This window comes from Egretta garzetta, unplaced genomic scaffold, assembly GCF_000687185.1.
Source record: "Egretta garzetta isolate BGI_Z169 unplaced genomic scaffold, ASM68718v1 scaffold48, whole genome shotgun sequence".
Classification (NCBI taxonomy): Eukaryota; Metazoa; Chordata; class Aves; order Pelecaniformes; family Ardeidae; genus Egretta; species Egretta garzetta.
This window is the reverse complement of record NW_009260595.1, coordinates 330,060-344,986: the sequence shown is the minus strand read 5'-3', so window position 1 is coordinate 344,986 and position 14,927 is coordinate 330,060. Positions and strand designations below refer to the sequence as shown.

The 14,927-nt window shown below is 43.8% G+C and overlaps 1 protein-coding gene across 1 annotated transcript in view; it reads left to right on the top strand.

Moving 5' to 3' along the window:
* Window positions 1–11,714: 11,714 nt before the first annotated feature.
* Window positions 11,715–14,927, top strand: part of INHBB (inhibin subunit beta B) — a 9,420-nt gene continuing 6,207 nt past the window's right edge. The window contains 1 exon segment of the mRNA XM_035900243.1: window positions 11,715–11,738. Coding sequence (XP_035756136.1) covers window positions 11,715–11,738 — 24 coding nt within the window.

The following is a 14,927-nucleotide window of genomic DNA, read 5'->3' as shown; positions in this document are numbered from 1 at the left end:
CCAAGATCTTTTTTTTTTTTTTTTTTTTTTAAAGCTTTCCAGAACATTAACCCAGTACTTGGGGCTGACAGGTCTATCAATTCTTGCTCAAAAAGAGGATACTGTTTATTAATTCAACTCAGAGCTTATGTAGACAGAAGCTTTCTTTAATTGCTATAAGCATATGTTGCAATGTTCACCTCTTGCTGGCTTTATAGTTGGGAGAAGGAGGGAAGAGGGACAAAAGCGCTATGATTTTCACCACAATCTCCACACTTCATGGGAATGGCAGGTGTTCCTCTTGGGAGGAGAAGGTGTTATCTCTAACACCAAGAAAGAGATTTAGTGTATAGGAAGTGATTATGATTGCAAGATTTAATAAAACTGCCTCTAAACTATGTATGCTATACTATACAATGTAAATTCTTGGGGGTTTTTCTTACATAGCTTCAGAGCTTTGTCTCTAACTTGCACAAAAGTTTTTAATGTCTATAAAACTGGTCACTTTTCATTATCATGCTAATACAACTGATTTGTATTACGATTGATAATAAAAGGAAAAACAGGCATAATATTTGTTTGTTATTGATTTTTACAGCATTCTAAAAGTACGTCTAATCCCCAAATTCTTGAACCAGGCAACCGCTGACTTTCTGTGTCTGGAACTAACCTTTGTATCAAATCTATAACATGATTATATTACAGACTGTGGGAAGGGAGGGGAGGAGGAGGTGACTGAGGACTGCATCATCAGTTTTCCTGAAATGATCTGCATGTATTTCAGCACTGACCTGGTACAGTACTTTGATTAATCCGTAGTTAATTTTCCACAACTTAGTTGGATTGAACAGCTTGTATCAACTGTGTAGATCAGAGTTGCTTTCTTCAGTCAGTCTCGTGGCTCAAATAACAGAATAAGCAATGCTGTGTGGAAATACTGATCCTTAGTTTCCTGGGTGTGCCAGGGTCCGTTCTCCGCATTGGTTAGCGATGAACAAATGCAGCAGAGAAGCTGAGATGCCTCTGAGGCAGGATGGTTCAGGACAGACTCACTGCACTGCTAGCCACTTAATTTGGAGTGGCATAGAAATGGGATTCACAGTAAACTTTGGGTGCAGTTTCTGCTGCTGCCATACAAGTTGGGAGCGGAACATCCCCTAGCTGATGACTTCTGGCCAAGGATTACAGCAATTTACATAATCTTGTTTACATGGTGCTTGCCTGGTGTTTGCTCTGTGTTTCAGATTGACAATGGTTTATGTTGCTCTCCCTTACAGTGAAGCAATTTTTAAAATATTCTGCGGCAGGGAAAGGGTAGCGTGAAAAGGGTGGTGCAGGAGGCACATTCAGATATTCTGTGGATGCTTGTGAGGAACAGGCCTTCCTTAAATTGCAGCAGGATGAAACTGGAGAATGATTGCACATACATTGAAGGCAAAAGCCAAGCTTACTTGCCTGTGTTCTGCCCCAGCCGGAACACTTAACTAGCATGGCTTCTGTGTACTAAATGCTCTGCAAGTTCCTGGGATGGTACAGGCACCTCTTCCCAAGAACTGTTGGCTCCATCTTGTGGCTTTAAGAGTTAGAAGCTCTACCATGGAGAGGGGCTGTTCAACATGCTCAGATGAGCATACAAGTAGCTGCTATTAATCTGCAACGTGAATTACATGTAGAAATCCACAGTAAATACATTCTAGTCTCATTGCTCTGCTGTATGATTCTCTCATGCAGCAGGAGATCTTGTTCTAAATTAAAATTTTCCTTTTGCATGCAAATGCTAATGTTAATTCTTGCCTAAACATTCTAGTGTGCAGCAGAACACCTGATTTCTCATGAGGATGGTGGCTTTACGATTTCTATGGCATTAAACCAGTTTGCATTGCAAGTGTAAGTTTGTTCTGCTCACTGAGCACTGATTTGCATGCCAAAAAGAATACTTATTGTTCCATGGGACTGTGCAGTATTTCACAAAGCATTTTGTTTCTAAGGTTGACTAAAGATGCTATTTTTTCTTTGCAATATAAAGCCTTAATGGGGGGGCGGGAAGGAATATACAAATTAAATCTTACACACACACACACCCCAGTCTCTCCTTCCTCCAGACTACAAACTGCTTGGTGTCTGTTGTGGGAATATGAGGGAAATACCAGCAAATGGCCCCTTAAGCCTTGTAACTCCAAAGAAGTTGGAGGTAAAATGCTGAGGTGAGACTGGGACTGTATGCTCTGCGGTTGCCTTCCTGATAAAGTTGATTAATCTCCAGGGTTTACAGTAAGTTCCTTTCAATGGGCTTTGTTACTTGGCTTTGAGGCAGAATCATGTTTTTGATATAATCGGAGTTTATAGAGTTTGTTTTTAAAGTCTAGTGTTCAGGGTATTGGAGGCTTTATGCATGTTGGCTTCATAGGCCAAATACCTGAATTCAAGGACAAACTTGTGCATACATGTAGCATTGAGAGACAAGGAAAGCTACTCCCTACTGTTTAATGGTGCTCTGTTTTGGTTTTAGAAGGAAAACACATAGAACAAACTGAACTTGCTGTTTGGATGAGTGTTTCTCAACCTGTGGTCTGTAAGAGCGCTCTGTAACATGATTACCCTCCCCACAAAATGACGCCATTACACTTCTATAGGTGTAAACAAGGAAAACAGCTGTGGACTGGGGGAAGGACTAATTATCTAAAAAATAGCCAAGTTCTTTCTTGCTTCTAAATAAAAACCATCATGGCAACATTGCCCAAGATAGCCTGCAGTTTCGCTCTTAAAAGTTTGTCTGGCTCTTCAATTTTAGAAGAGCTGATGAGAACCTGAGAGAGATGATCCTGGTCAGACACAGACCTCCCTGACAGAAGGATCCTTGCTTAGAGCAACAGGATTCAGAAATCAGAAGTTAAAATGTTGTTTCCTGCTTGGGAGGTGCAGATATGAAAACCAAAACCCACTAGGTTGCTGAACAAATGCCTGCAGGGTGGACTAGGTGTTTGGTTTTAAGTACAACTATTCTTCTAGTTAGCACCCTGGTCTTGGCTGCAGAAGCCCCTCTTTCACTTTGGGGTCTCAGTTTTCATTTCTTCCATAGGCCTGCTTGGTTCTTTGTCCTTGGATGATCATCTTTACTAGTAGGGTTTCAAATCTTCCTATTTCTACTTGGGTTCAGACAGCTTAACTAAACGTGAGCCACTCTTCCCTTTCACTCCTAATGACTGTACTCCAGTTAGGTACTGAGCAGTGCCACTGGATGACAGGCACTTGCAGCCCCAGCTATCGTCAGCTACCCCGTTCCAGCTCTGAAGACTGCAGGACAATGGAGAGTGAGTCAGGCTATGGGAAGAACAACTACCCACAGAAGGATTATGAGCACTGGGAGCACTGGACACTTCAGACTTTGCTAAGGAGAGCTGATTCCTACCTGAGGAACAGCAGCAGAGCAAGTGATTCACCTACTCCTGCAGCCAGGTTAGAGCGTTCCTATGTGGTACCTTGAGTAAATCCATTTGAGCTATGATGGTAGGGCAGCAAACAGTTGTGGAGCAGAGGATAACGCTGTGCCTGTTTTGTGTTGTTTTGATTTGCCTTCCCCCCCTCCTCCTGTCCCTGAACAGTATGGAGGGAGGAGGGCAGGCAGAGCTTCTCCTGCGTGGGAATAAAGGCCACATTTGTAGCTTTGCCTCAGGAGCTTGAAAACCATAATTCAGGCCTCCAAGACTACATTTGGTTTGGAAATAATGAGATGCTTTAGAAAATGAACTTGGAGTTCTCTTTCACAGTCTCTTTGTTTCCAAGCCTTTTGAGTGCACTTGCTTCATGTTTGCAAGCTTGCTTTCTTCAACAATGATGGTAGAAGTATTTTTTTTTTTCAGTGAAAACAAGGATGTTCTTATACTTGTTGATTCCAGCACCTGGGGCATAAATTTTCAAATATTGTGGCATTTGGAGAGGAGTGGAGGCAGGACACACAAACCACTCAACTTTAAGCCCTGTTTCCGTTGGATCACCATCCTCTGCAGTAGGAATCTGAAGGATTGCAAAAGCTGAAGCATAAGGACCCCCCGTTGGTGGTCCCGGTGTCTGTCTTGGCAGCTTGCCAGGAGCCCAAGGGATGCACTTAATTTTCTTTATTCATTAGCATATTTTTAATCAAACCCATCAAACCACAGTGTTTCCACATGTCTCTCCCATGGCAGATGAACAAAAATAGGTCAGTGCTCAAATGCACCTCTACCACACTGCATTTCTGCAGTTCACTCCTATAGTTGCAGTTGGAAGGCAGCAAATGCCCTGTCCTCTGCACCTGGTGAAAACTTGTGATGAAGAAGACTTCAGTTCTCTCCTGACAGAGGAAAGCACATGGAGTTTGTCCATGCTACAGCCTGCTTTCCATCCTCTGCCCAGTCAGAGGGCAGGAAAAGCTGCACCTGAATCCTCTCCAACTTAGCTTCAAGTTTACAGCATTTGCTTAGTGTTAATTTCTAGTGAATAATCAGGTGCGATGTCCAGGGCTGAATTCCCTGCCCCTAATGAAGTTTCAAGACTGCTTTACACCTAGTTTAATAATAGGCTTTTTACATTCTTGTCACCTGTAACCTACCTTCATATACCTCATGCTGCCAACCCATCTCCAGCCAGGCAAGGAAAATGTTGCAGTGTTGAGATCATGTTCACACTTGCAGCTGAGACGTGTCTTGCCTTGTTTCTTATCTCTGAATTGTTCATAACAAGAGCTAAGTAAAAATTACTCTTCATGTTTTTTACATGAGCTTTCAAAGTTGGTTACAGTGTTCTGGGTGGGGTGAATATTGCATCAACACCAAGTTAAAACTTATCTTTTGTTCTTCTTTTTTGGAAAGAAATGGGGATATAGGTTCCAGGGGAATAGTCTTCCGCATGAGACAAAAGTCAGGTAAAGTCCAAGGTATTAAATAGGTTTGGAGCATTTGAAATGCAAGTCCCTGACAAAGGGATGCATGCTTTAATTTCTGTTCGTTCTTTCTTTCTTCTTAAAAAACCCCAGGACTTTGAGTTAAATAAGTTGATGAAGACTGAACATAGAAATTGAAATGGGCTCACAGGCTGTTCCTAGCAGCAGAAAAGCCAGGGAAGTGAAAGGTGAAAAGCACTGGAGCATCCAGGCCCCTTTCCAAGAAGCCCCAACTCTCTTGCTAACCCTTCCCTGCTGACAACGCCATCACCCCAGACAGGCTGCAGCAAGTGATGCAGGCACAGAGCAGCCCCTGCTTCCCTCTGCTGCTGGTAGATTCTCCTTTTGGTCATCACAGGCTCCTTTGTGGTTCCTTTTGTTTTGAGAGCTAACCCAAGGGGTGACGGTTGAAAAAGTATCTTCGCAAAATTGTTAATTTTAGCTTCCCAGTTAAAGGTGCTAGGCATTTCCTGCTAGAAAGGCCTTTTGCATGTGTTTTGTGTCAGAAGCCCAAAACCAGAATATAACCTCCAAAGCCTGAAGATAGTCTCCTATGCTGTGTACTGGGTGGTCTCTGCTAAATAACAAAACATCCCAGCCGTGGGGATGGGGGCCTGTTTACTCCCTCCCTGTTGCATGCCTGTAATAGTTCACAGCAGTAGTCATGTTGCAGGCAAATACTGTACTTCTGCCCATTTACTTTTCATTCAGTTCTTCCACTTCTGCTGTAAGAAGCTTCCATCAACTGCTATCAATCACTTGTTTACTTTAAAGTCTTAAGTGTTTGCCTTGTCTAAATCCACCCTTACTTACATCTGTATTCTCTTATTGTTCTTTAACAGTTACTGTTAAACAAATTTAGCGCTGTTACCTATACAGAAGATAAGTTACAGCAGGAACAATTTTGCTACAGGCTCAATCCTGCAAGTTTGTTTGTGCCCTATCACTTAGAGAGGGAGAAGAGTCACGTTGAAACTTTAACTTGTGATCTCTCTGTAATGCCCACTCTTTGGGCAGATCTGGATCTGTACAGTGTTCATCACAGTGGTTTGGACTCTAGGGGAGCTCCATCTGCTATTGCTTTGTGGTCTGCTAGCACAGTAACGGCAGCAATGTTTCGGTTTGGGGGAAGCAGACTTACAAAAGGTCTTGGGCATCCCCATGGAGTGTTGCAATGCCTGTTCTTGGCAGCCACCACAAACTCCAGTTCTTTGCCTTTTCATAGTGAAGCTTCCTGTGCCATGCACCACCTCAAAATGGCAGCCACCAAACCCAAGAGGCTGCTTTGCTGTCTGAGCAAGTAATGGGGAACACAGCCTCTTAAATCTACCTTGCCTGGGGGCTGAGGATCCCTTGGGCTTCACAATTTAGGCACTCTCTTGGCTTTCTTCCAGGAACAGAGCGTGGGTCCATTCTTGCAAGGGAAAGGCAGGGTTGTTGGCAGCACGGCAGTGTTTTGTATACACTACGCTCGGTGCTCAAAAGGCTAGTGCAGAATATGGGGAATTTCACATGGCTCAATTCCCTTCTGCCCCAGGGAGTGCGTATGCCTCCTCTCCCAGCAGAGTGCATTTACCAGGGTGCACTCTGTGCCAGGGAGGGGACTACCTCTGTCCTCTTAAAGCTGGTCTCACATAAATTGGGTAGTTCCAGATGTTTTGGCTATTAGGGTGGGACGCAGAATAGGCCTGGCCTTGTGCCTCTCTGAACTGTCTACTTGGAGAGCTGTGGGATCGTGCTCCCTTTGGTCAGGCAGAGACTCAACTGTCCCAGCATAGCCCCATAGCCTGCTCCTTCTGAGAAGACCTGACCTGCCTCTCATGCTCCCCAGGACTCCTGTCAGGCAGGGAAGCGGACTGAGCCCAGCTCTTCTTACATGAACCGTCGGACTACTGACTAAATTAAGGTATGAATAAAAATAGCCTACGCCCATCCCCTCCACCCACCTTGAGCTCTTTTAGAAAAAGGGAAGAAAAAAATTATATTTATTGCTGCATTTTTGGACACCTGATCTGGAAGGTGGGCAGACTGAAAACACCTGCTGCACTGAGTCCTTAGGGAAGAAAGTCAGAGATGTTCATCTAGTCATTGTAAGGGACTGAAGTCCGAGGTGGATGCTGCAGGCTTTACAAGGGTCAGAGACTTTTGGCCTGCCACTACAGCCAGTGATAGACACCTGGGCATCTTGAATATGTCATTGTGGAAGTCACTACCACATCAGATGCCCGAGGTTTCTTTGCATTTTGCTATGACATAAGTGATTTTAACATAGAGCGTCAATTAATGAGAGGCAGAGTTCAGCATCAGTTAAAACCGCGTATTTTACAGGTTTGAAGTTGCACTAGAAGTTGAATAAGGCAAAGCAGTGTCTTCTGTCTTCTTGAGCTTTTTCCTGACCTGTGTGCACAACTCTGTTTGTACTGGGAGTGAGAGGGAGTGGACATACACCGAACTTTTCCCCAAAGTGGAAACTGTGAGCAACAGCCTCATTTCTCATGAGATTTGTCCAAGTAGTTCAACGTGCTGTGGTCAATTTACTTTGTTGCCATCCAGTAAATACAGGTGGGTAGCATGCAATCATACTGGTGATACTTAAACAAAATATTCCTTTCTGTTGTGACTGCACACCATTGACACCTCTAGTGTCCATTTTGCAGTAGGGGAAATGCTCTGACCCAAGGAACACCTAAGAAAATGAAGCAAGAGCCCTTAGAAACACAGTGCGAGCCATCATACCTAATGCTTGGTTTTTATGTCATGATGAGATTTCCCCCCCCCCCCCCCGCTACCCAATGTAAGGGTACTGTGATACCTAAATAATTGATTATCTTAAGTTTCCCCTAACCCTGACATCTGGAAAGAGCTGTGGCTGTACAAAATACCATCTATTGCTAATGCTTTAGACAGCCCTAGCACCTCTCACCCTGAAGGACCAGACCCCTTGAACTCTCGACCATGACTACCTTCCCATTCCCCCAAAAGGCCACAGTAAATGAGGTTGTCTTAGAGAAGTCCAGCTGTGTGATAGCAGCTGCTGCCTTATGCTCCCCTAAAGGGAAAGTGGGGCCTGTTTTGGGGTGTGATGGGACCAACTGGCTGTTAGCCTTGCATTTTCTCTGTCTCTGTGCCCTTTGCTGCTCTTGGAGGGGTGGCCCTGCAGAAGAGGGTCCCAAAGGATGTGCAGCAGCCAAATACAGCCTCTGCTGGAGGGAAAACTTGTGCACGATTCGGAGCAAGTACCACTTTACAATAACTTCTGGTAAAGAGAAGCTGTGGAGAATAAAACAACTAATTGGGTCTGTGTCAGGATGCTTTAGTACCCATGCTGAAATTTGGCCAAGGGAATGAAGCTCACACCTTTCACTGTTGCACACAAATAAACCAATATTTCCAAGGGATCTTTCACAACCAGCATTGGTGAGGATTTATCACATATAATGTCCAAACCTGAATGCACCTGGCTCTGGTATGGGATCATTGGTGATTGTTTTTTGGTTTGGGTTTGTTTTTTTTAATATTCCATTTTCAGCTGGAAATTACTGATGTGACCAAAGTCCGATTCCCTTCAGCAGTTTCTCCCTTCCTCCCCCCACCTTTTCGCACTCCCTGAGGTCTGACCATCTGGAAATCCTCCTCCACCTCTTCATCATGTGTGAATTTCCACCTAGGGCTGAAAGTGTCACTGTACTAAAGTGTGATGCATTAACACATTGAGGCAGAAAGCAGAGGGGAGTTGGGGATTATAACACTTCATGACCCACTCTGCAGTTGCTCTATGATTTAATCATCTTTATCAGCTTGTATCCTTTTCTTTGTATCCCTGTATTTTCCCTGTATCCTTTGTTAAAATATTCCCATAATTAAAAAAACCCCACTACCCAAACAAGTAAAGTGCAGTACCTTGTCTTGTGACTAGGATCAACTGCAAAAGGCAAATACCTCGAGGAGAGCATGCCTCACTCAGGCAAGCTGAGGGACCTAGGTTGCTCTTTCACAATGAAGCTCACTATTATCTCGATCTCGTATTGCATATTGCAAACTTGGGGTTCTTTCCTGCCAACACTCATGTACATGAGCTGAGAAATTGTAATTTTTATTTTTTATATATAGAATATAAAGTATAAGCAGTAATAATGCTATCTTGTATAGAAATGCAAACAAGCCGTGCAAACTATGTGCCGTGTTGGTTTATCCTTTCGGCAGAGGGGAATGGAAAATTCGCTAGTTTGGAAGTCAGTTAGCTCCCTAGCTGCCTTCTAACTAAATACTGAGGCTTATTATGCTTCAAATAAATGTATGTATATATATATATATTTCTTTTGTGGCTTGGTTGCTGTAATCATCTTGGATGTAATAATGCTACTAGCCTCAGGGCTATATTTATTAAGATTTTAATTTAAAAATTTCTGTCCTTCAGCATCTAAACAGAGGAAAACCCCATCTGGAGTAGCCAAAAAAAAAAAGTTCATCCTTTTCTTTTTCATGCGTTCCCCTCCCCTAGGCCCTCTCTCTCATCTTTTAAGCAAAAAACCTAGAACAACGTACTTTCCTGTTGTAGCTCTGTACCCTCCTGTCGCTTCAGTACCTGTGTAGGTTTGGTAGACCCAATGTCTGCTTAATATGACCCACGTATTCCTGCTCTTGCTGTCTCCGGAGCAGTGGTTTGTTTTCTTATCCTCATATAATAGTACCAGTGTACTTCACAGTAATATTTCCACATGCTATGATTTATTCTTAATAACGCTCTCAGTAAGGATCTAAACCACAGCAATAAATGTTGGGGGGTGAGACTATTACTCAGAACTGGCAAAGGGCTGTGGAGAAGTTTTAGGGTTGTTCTTTGTTAACAAGCTGCCCCACTTCCTAGGAGATCATGGCAAGGGAATAACAGAATGAGGAGACCTGCTTGTAACCTGGGGAGTGAAAAACTCCCACAATCTTAAAACCCCTTTGAGGGGATGTCTCAGTCCAGGGGACAGCCTGAGCTGTCACAGTGTATGTGCTTTTTCAGGTGTGTTGGAAGAAACAGCGGATGTTGGTGCCCAAGTTGTATAGAGTTTGCAGTCCGTTTTGTTTTAATCCTGTGGCGTATTCAAGCTATTCCCTCATGAGGGGACAGACAGCACTGACTTACAAATGGTAAATATTGAGCAGGGCAGAAGGTGATTCAGAAATTTTTGTTAATAACTCTCTCACATGATTTAGTAGTACTGGGACATCAGCGATGGGTGGTAGCAGAGGATCTTGCTTGTAGCTAATTTCAGTGTAGCAAACGTGGAGGGTGAGACAGCCTCAAAATACTTGTGAGACGCTTGCAATGGCTAAATGGCCCTGGGTAAATGACTGTAAATCATGTGGGTCCACTAACTGTGACAGTGCTACTGCTCTGCCCCAGTGGAAGATCCTCCTTGCTTGAACTGAGCAACTTGGTGCTGTTACAGGAGCCCCTTGCTCCTAGCCCCAGCAGTGAGTGCATCAGTCAGCCATATCACAGTCATCTCTAAAATCCCACTCCGATGTTCTTGTGCAAACAGCCAAACTGCACAATAGTTTTGGTTTGATATAACAAAAGACACATGGAAACAAAACTGGGCAATTTAAGTACGAACAGACTGAAAATAACTTTTGACATAGAGTACCAAGGCCAAGCTCCATGAAGAGGATTAATTCCTGTATGCTGCTTTTCTCCACTGAGTTTCAAAGCAACTTACGGAGGGTTGAATGCTCTCATCCTCAACTTGCAGGTAGTGACAATGGGGTAAAGAGGAAGAAATCCAGGCCCGAGCACAGGTCTTCCGGCTGCAGCCAGTCCCACAGGCAGTAGGTGTAGACAATTCCTCTACATTGTGCTGCTTGCTTGTAGAAAAGAGAAGGTGGCTTGTGTTCAGGTACTCATCGAGTGCTACTGAGTATTTGTCATGAGATGACTCGAGCTGTTTCTCCCACAGAATTGGAAAAGTAGCAGCTATTTTTTTTGCTACTGAGCTCCATTTAAAATCACAGAGAAACCTCTCCATCTTGTCACCACTCCCTGATAAACACTGATTTTCTCAGGACAGCTGATTTTAACATTGCTCCATCCTACTGTTCGTTTCCCTGATCTATTAGATGTATCAGTCACAACTGGATGTGTAGAAGAAATGCAGCAGTCGACTTCTAAATGTGTTGCCTCAGTAAGTAGCGTTCAAATTATGAGAAGTCAAGTTTTAACTACTTTGTTTACCACTTAAATGCAGATTTTATTTTTACTCACTTTGCTACTTTGCAAGGCTTTTGGTGTGAACTTAAACAAACATGAAAATCGTGTTCTTTAACAGTATGTTAAAAGTGCTTGTATGTTAAAAGTGCTCACCACAAAGCAGACACTTCTTTGTTGGGCAACCAGCACAGCTTTTTCATGTTGTCTATGTGTCCTCACCCGCCCCAACCTATTTAGGTCAATACAAGCAACTTCAGAGGAAGTCACTGCCTGGTTATAAGGCTACGGCTTTGGACTGCAGAGACAGACCGTGAAAGGAAAACAAGAGCACTTCTGGGCCATCAACAAGAGGTGCATAGCTTTTGAACATCACACAAGGTATCCACTCGATGGTGGTCAGTCCCTTTCCTTTGGAAATCGAAGCAATCCCTGAATTTGGTCCCTTTGCCAAATCGGATGCTGCTTTGTGCAGAGACCTGCCTGAGGTGATGTACCTGACTGCATCGCTCATGGCACAGGAGATCTACCTGCGCTTCGTGCCCCACAGCAAACCTGAGAGCTTGGATGCAAACCTTCCCAGACCTTCCCAGGGTCATTGAAGAGGACCGATCGGCCAACATGTTGCCCGTGATGCACCGCCAGGTAGCTGAGCTGGGAGAGCAGGAGGGAGCGGGACTACAGCCGCGTTAAAGCAGGTGCAGTGGGCATGAGAGGCTGAGGCTGTGAGTATACCCCTGCAACCCTGTACCGCTGCCCCCCATGCCCCCGTCCTGCCTGACACTCATGTGAGGAGCTGGCATTCAATAGGTGCTCTTCAAAACCTGTTGAGAGCTTCATTTTATTTCTCTGTGACTCATCTTCCAGATTCTTGTTGTACCTGCTTTAGATGAGGAGTTCCCAGCTTGGTCAGGTCCTTTGTTTCTGCTTCCAAGTGGTGTTCAGAGTAGGACCCTTTTTTTAGAGAGCACAAATCTCTGTTAACAGACAGTTTTCAGTTAAAGAAGCAGGGGCAGGAGCAAAGTAGCCGGATTAACCTCATAGTGGTTTTTTTTCATGAGTTAGGTCTACCTTTGCCAGTTCAGAAAGCATTCAGGTCATTCAGAATGGCTTTTACTCACTTGATTTTCAGTAGGACTTTCCCTTCTGCAGAATTATGGTTCTTTTGAAACATCCTCTGGTTTTGTTGCAATTGTTTTAAAAGTAATTGCGCGTAGTGAGGAAGCAGCCTGATTACAGATACGTAATTTCATCTGAGGCAAAAGAATGGCATGAATACAAATTCCAGATAGAGCACGGTGCTCCCCGCTTGCCTCTGTAACCATGTGTCTCAGTTGCTCCGTACTTCCAGCAAGATGACAATGGCCACCTTGTAAAAAGCTCTTTCAGATACAGGGCAGAAGTATATACTTCAAGGTCTAGCCTTGAAACTTCTGTGGGATAGCAGTGCTCTTCTGAAGTGCCATTTAAAACAGATTGCATTTCACTACGTGCAAAAATCCCCCGTGTAGATGCAGCTATATGAGCAAAAAAAAGTGCTTTTTCCAGTATAGCCTATTTTATTTGGGAAATGCTTGCAGAAAAAGATGCTTGTGCTAGTAAAACTTGTATTTGCTGGTTATCAAAGGAGAAGCATTTCTAGTGCAAACTGGGCCTCTTATATATGAAGCTTTATTCAGTTCAGCCATCAGTACAGTAAAGAAAATCCTTCCTCGAAGGGATTAGTAAGGTTACCTAATAGATATTATTAATGGTGTAAGAGCATAAAAGGTGCTTTGGCAATACATGAGGGGCTAGATCCTTTGCTAGTGTAAATTGTTACAGTCCCACTGAGGGCATCACGGAACCACAAGAGCAGCAAGGGAGCTGCCTTGTGCCACCGCTGTCTGCTTGGCTTCTAGAACTTCCCACCGACTCGGGAAGGCGCAGAGCTGCACTGGCCGACCTCTCCAAAAGCGTGACTTCTGCGTCTGCTGCCCCCTGAGAAAAATGTGCATAAGCAAATATCCAGGTTATAAAGGAAGAGCTGTAGTGGTTTGATGCCTCAGAAACATACTGGTTTACACTGGCTGAGGATCTCAGTTTCTACTGATTTCATTATACTAGTAGCTTTAATAAGCATCAGATTCCAGTCACGAGACTCGATGTTGCTCCAGAAAATACCCTCCGATACTGTACCTTCTCACAGCGGGGCTGCCTGGCTAACTGTGTGCTTGCCCATTAAGCACAAATCCCAGCCGTTTCCTTCCCCGTTTCCCCCTGCATTTAATGTATGGAAAAGCATGACCCTGAGTCAGATGAATAGCAGCCGGTTTGAGAAGGTGTGTGTGAAAATGTATCCTCGCGCAGATGAGCTCGGAACAAACAGAATAGAGGGGAGGAGGGGAGGAGAGCGGAGCGGGGGGAGTGTGACGCTACCCTTTCCCTGATCGTTCAGCCACTATGTGTGAGCAACAAGTTTATGCCCAAGGGAAAGAACTGAAAGCTAAGGAGACCTTAAAATTAACAGAGCTTTATGGCTCAATCAATAGGCCGTGCTCCCTGAGCAAGATTAGAAATCAAATGGCACATTTCTCTCTGTTAACCCCATTTGCTCTCCCTGTAGGCTCTTCTGCCTGAAAGCATCTAAGATTTGATTAAGTTCTTCTTCAGGAAGCCAGAGAAAGTCCGTTGGGTGAGCTGCCCCCAGAATGCTGTATTGGACACACTACTTTAACTAACAATAGAGGTTATTAATGTATTAGTCTGTAGTAATTACTAGAGAAGATAAGTCTTCCCAATATTTGAATATGCAAAATGGCTTTGGCTAACTGAAAAAGGGGGGGTTGGGGGGGTGTGTGGAAGCCCAAACGTGCCACTGCAGTGAGTAACAGGGATGATTAAAAATCACTGTATGTAAAAAAGGGAACCTCTACCTTGTTTTACTGCTAGAAATACCTTCCTGGATTTGTTATCCCCACTGAAGACATGGTATTTTCCCTCTTTGGCATTTCATTCTCACTGGGGCACTGAAATTGTTGCTTTCAAAGGGAGAGGGACTGCGTTTGCACCTATTTCTTGTTTGACAGTGACCTCTATGAACCAGTCATCACTGCTCTGCCTGTTGTTTTCTTGTTAGCTCTTTGCTGTCAAATTAATTACTGTGAAGTACTAAGCTTGTTGCATTCACGTGCTCTTATTAGCTCACAGGATGTCAGAGTGATTGGATTTTTAGCATTATTTCTTTTTTTACATTCTAGGCTTTCCATTCAAAACCTGTTACTGGCAGGGAGGAAATACTGTATCTAATTCTGATCTCCCATCAGGGTAGCTCCAGTGATCCCGAGGATTTGATTTACAATGCTGTGTATGCTGTATATTACAATTGGGCTGTGTTTATATCAAACCCAGTACAAACAATCAGATCGGGATTGCAATGTGACTTTGCAGCCCAGCATTACGTGTCTTTCCTTTTGCAGTACAGAACAAGAAAGAAAATATTTATGATGAGAATAGCATTTGCCCCTTTCATTCTTAAATCACAGTAACAAGCTGATCCTCCAGCTGACCCTCTTTACGCTCTCGCATTGCTTGTATTTGTGACAACCAGCAGAGCTCACAGGTGTGCAGTCCGGGATGCATGAGAAGTTTTATTCTTCTTTCAAAAACTGAAACGCAGAGAAGGGGCTTCTTAGCTGTCAAGCTTGAAATTTGCCTGTCCTGCTTCTGCTGCCCCTTGAAAATCAGCTCCATGAAAAAGATTAAGGTCTTGAGGTTTGCTTTCATTCTTGAAGGTAGATTTTTCTTTGTTAAAAAAAAAAAAGAAAAAAAGAAAAGAAAAACGAAGATGTAATT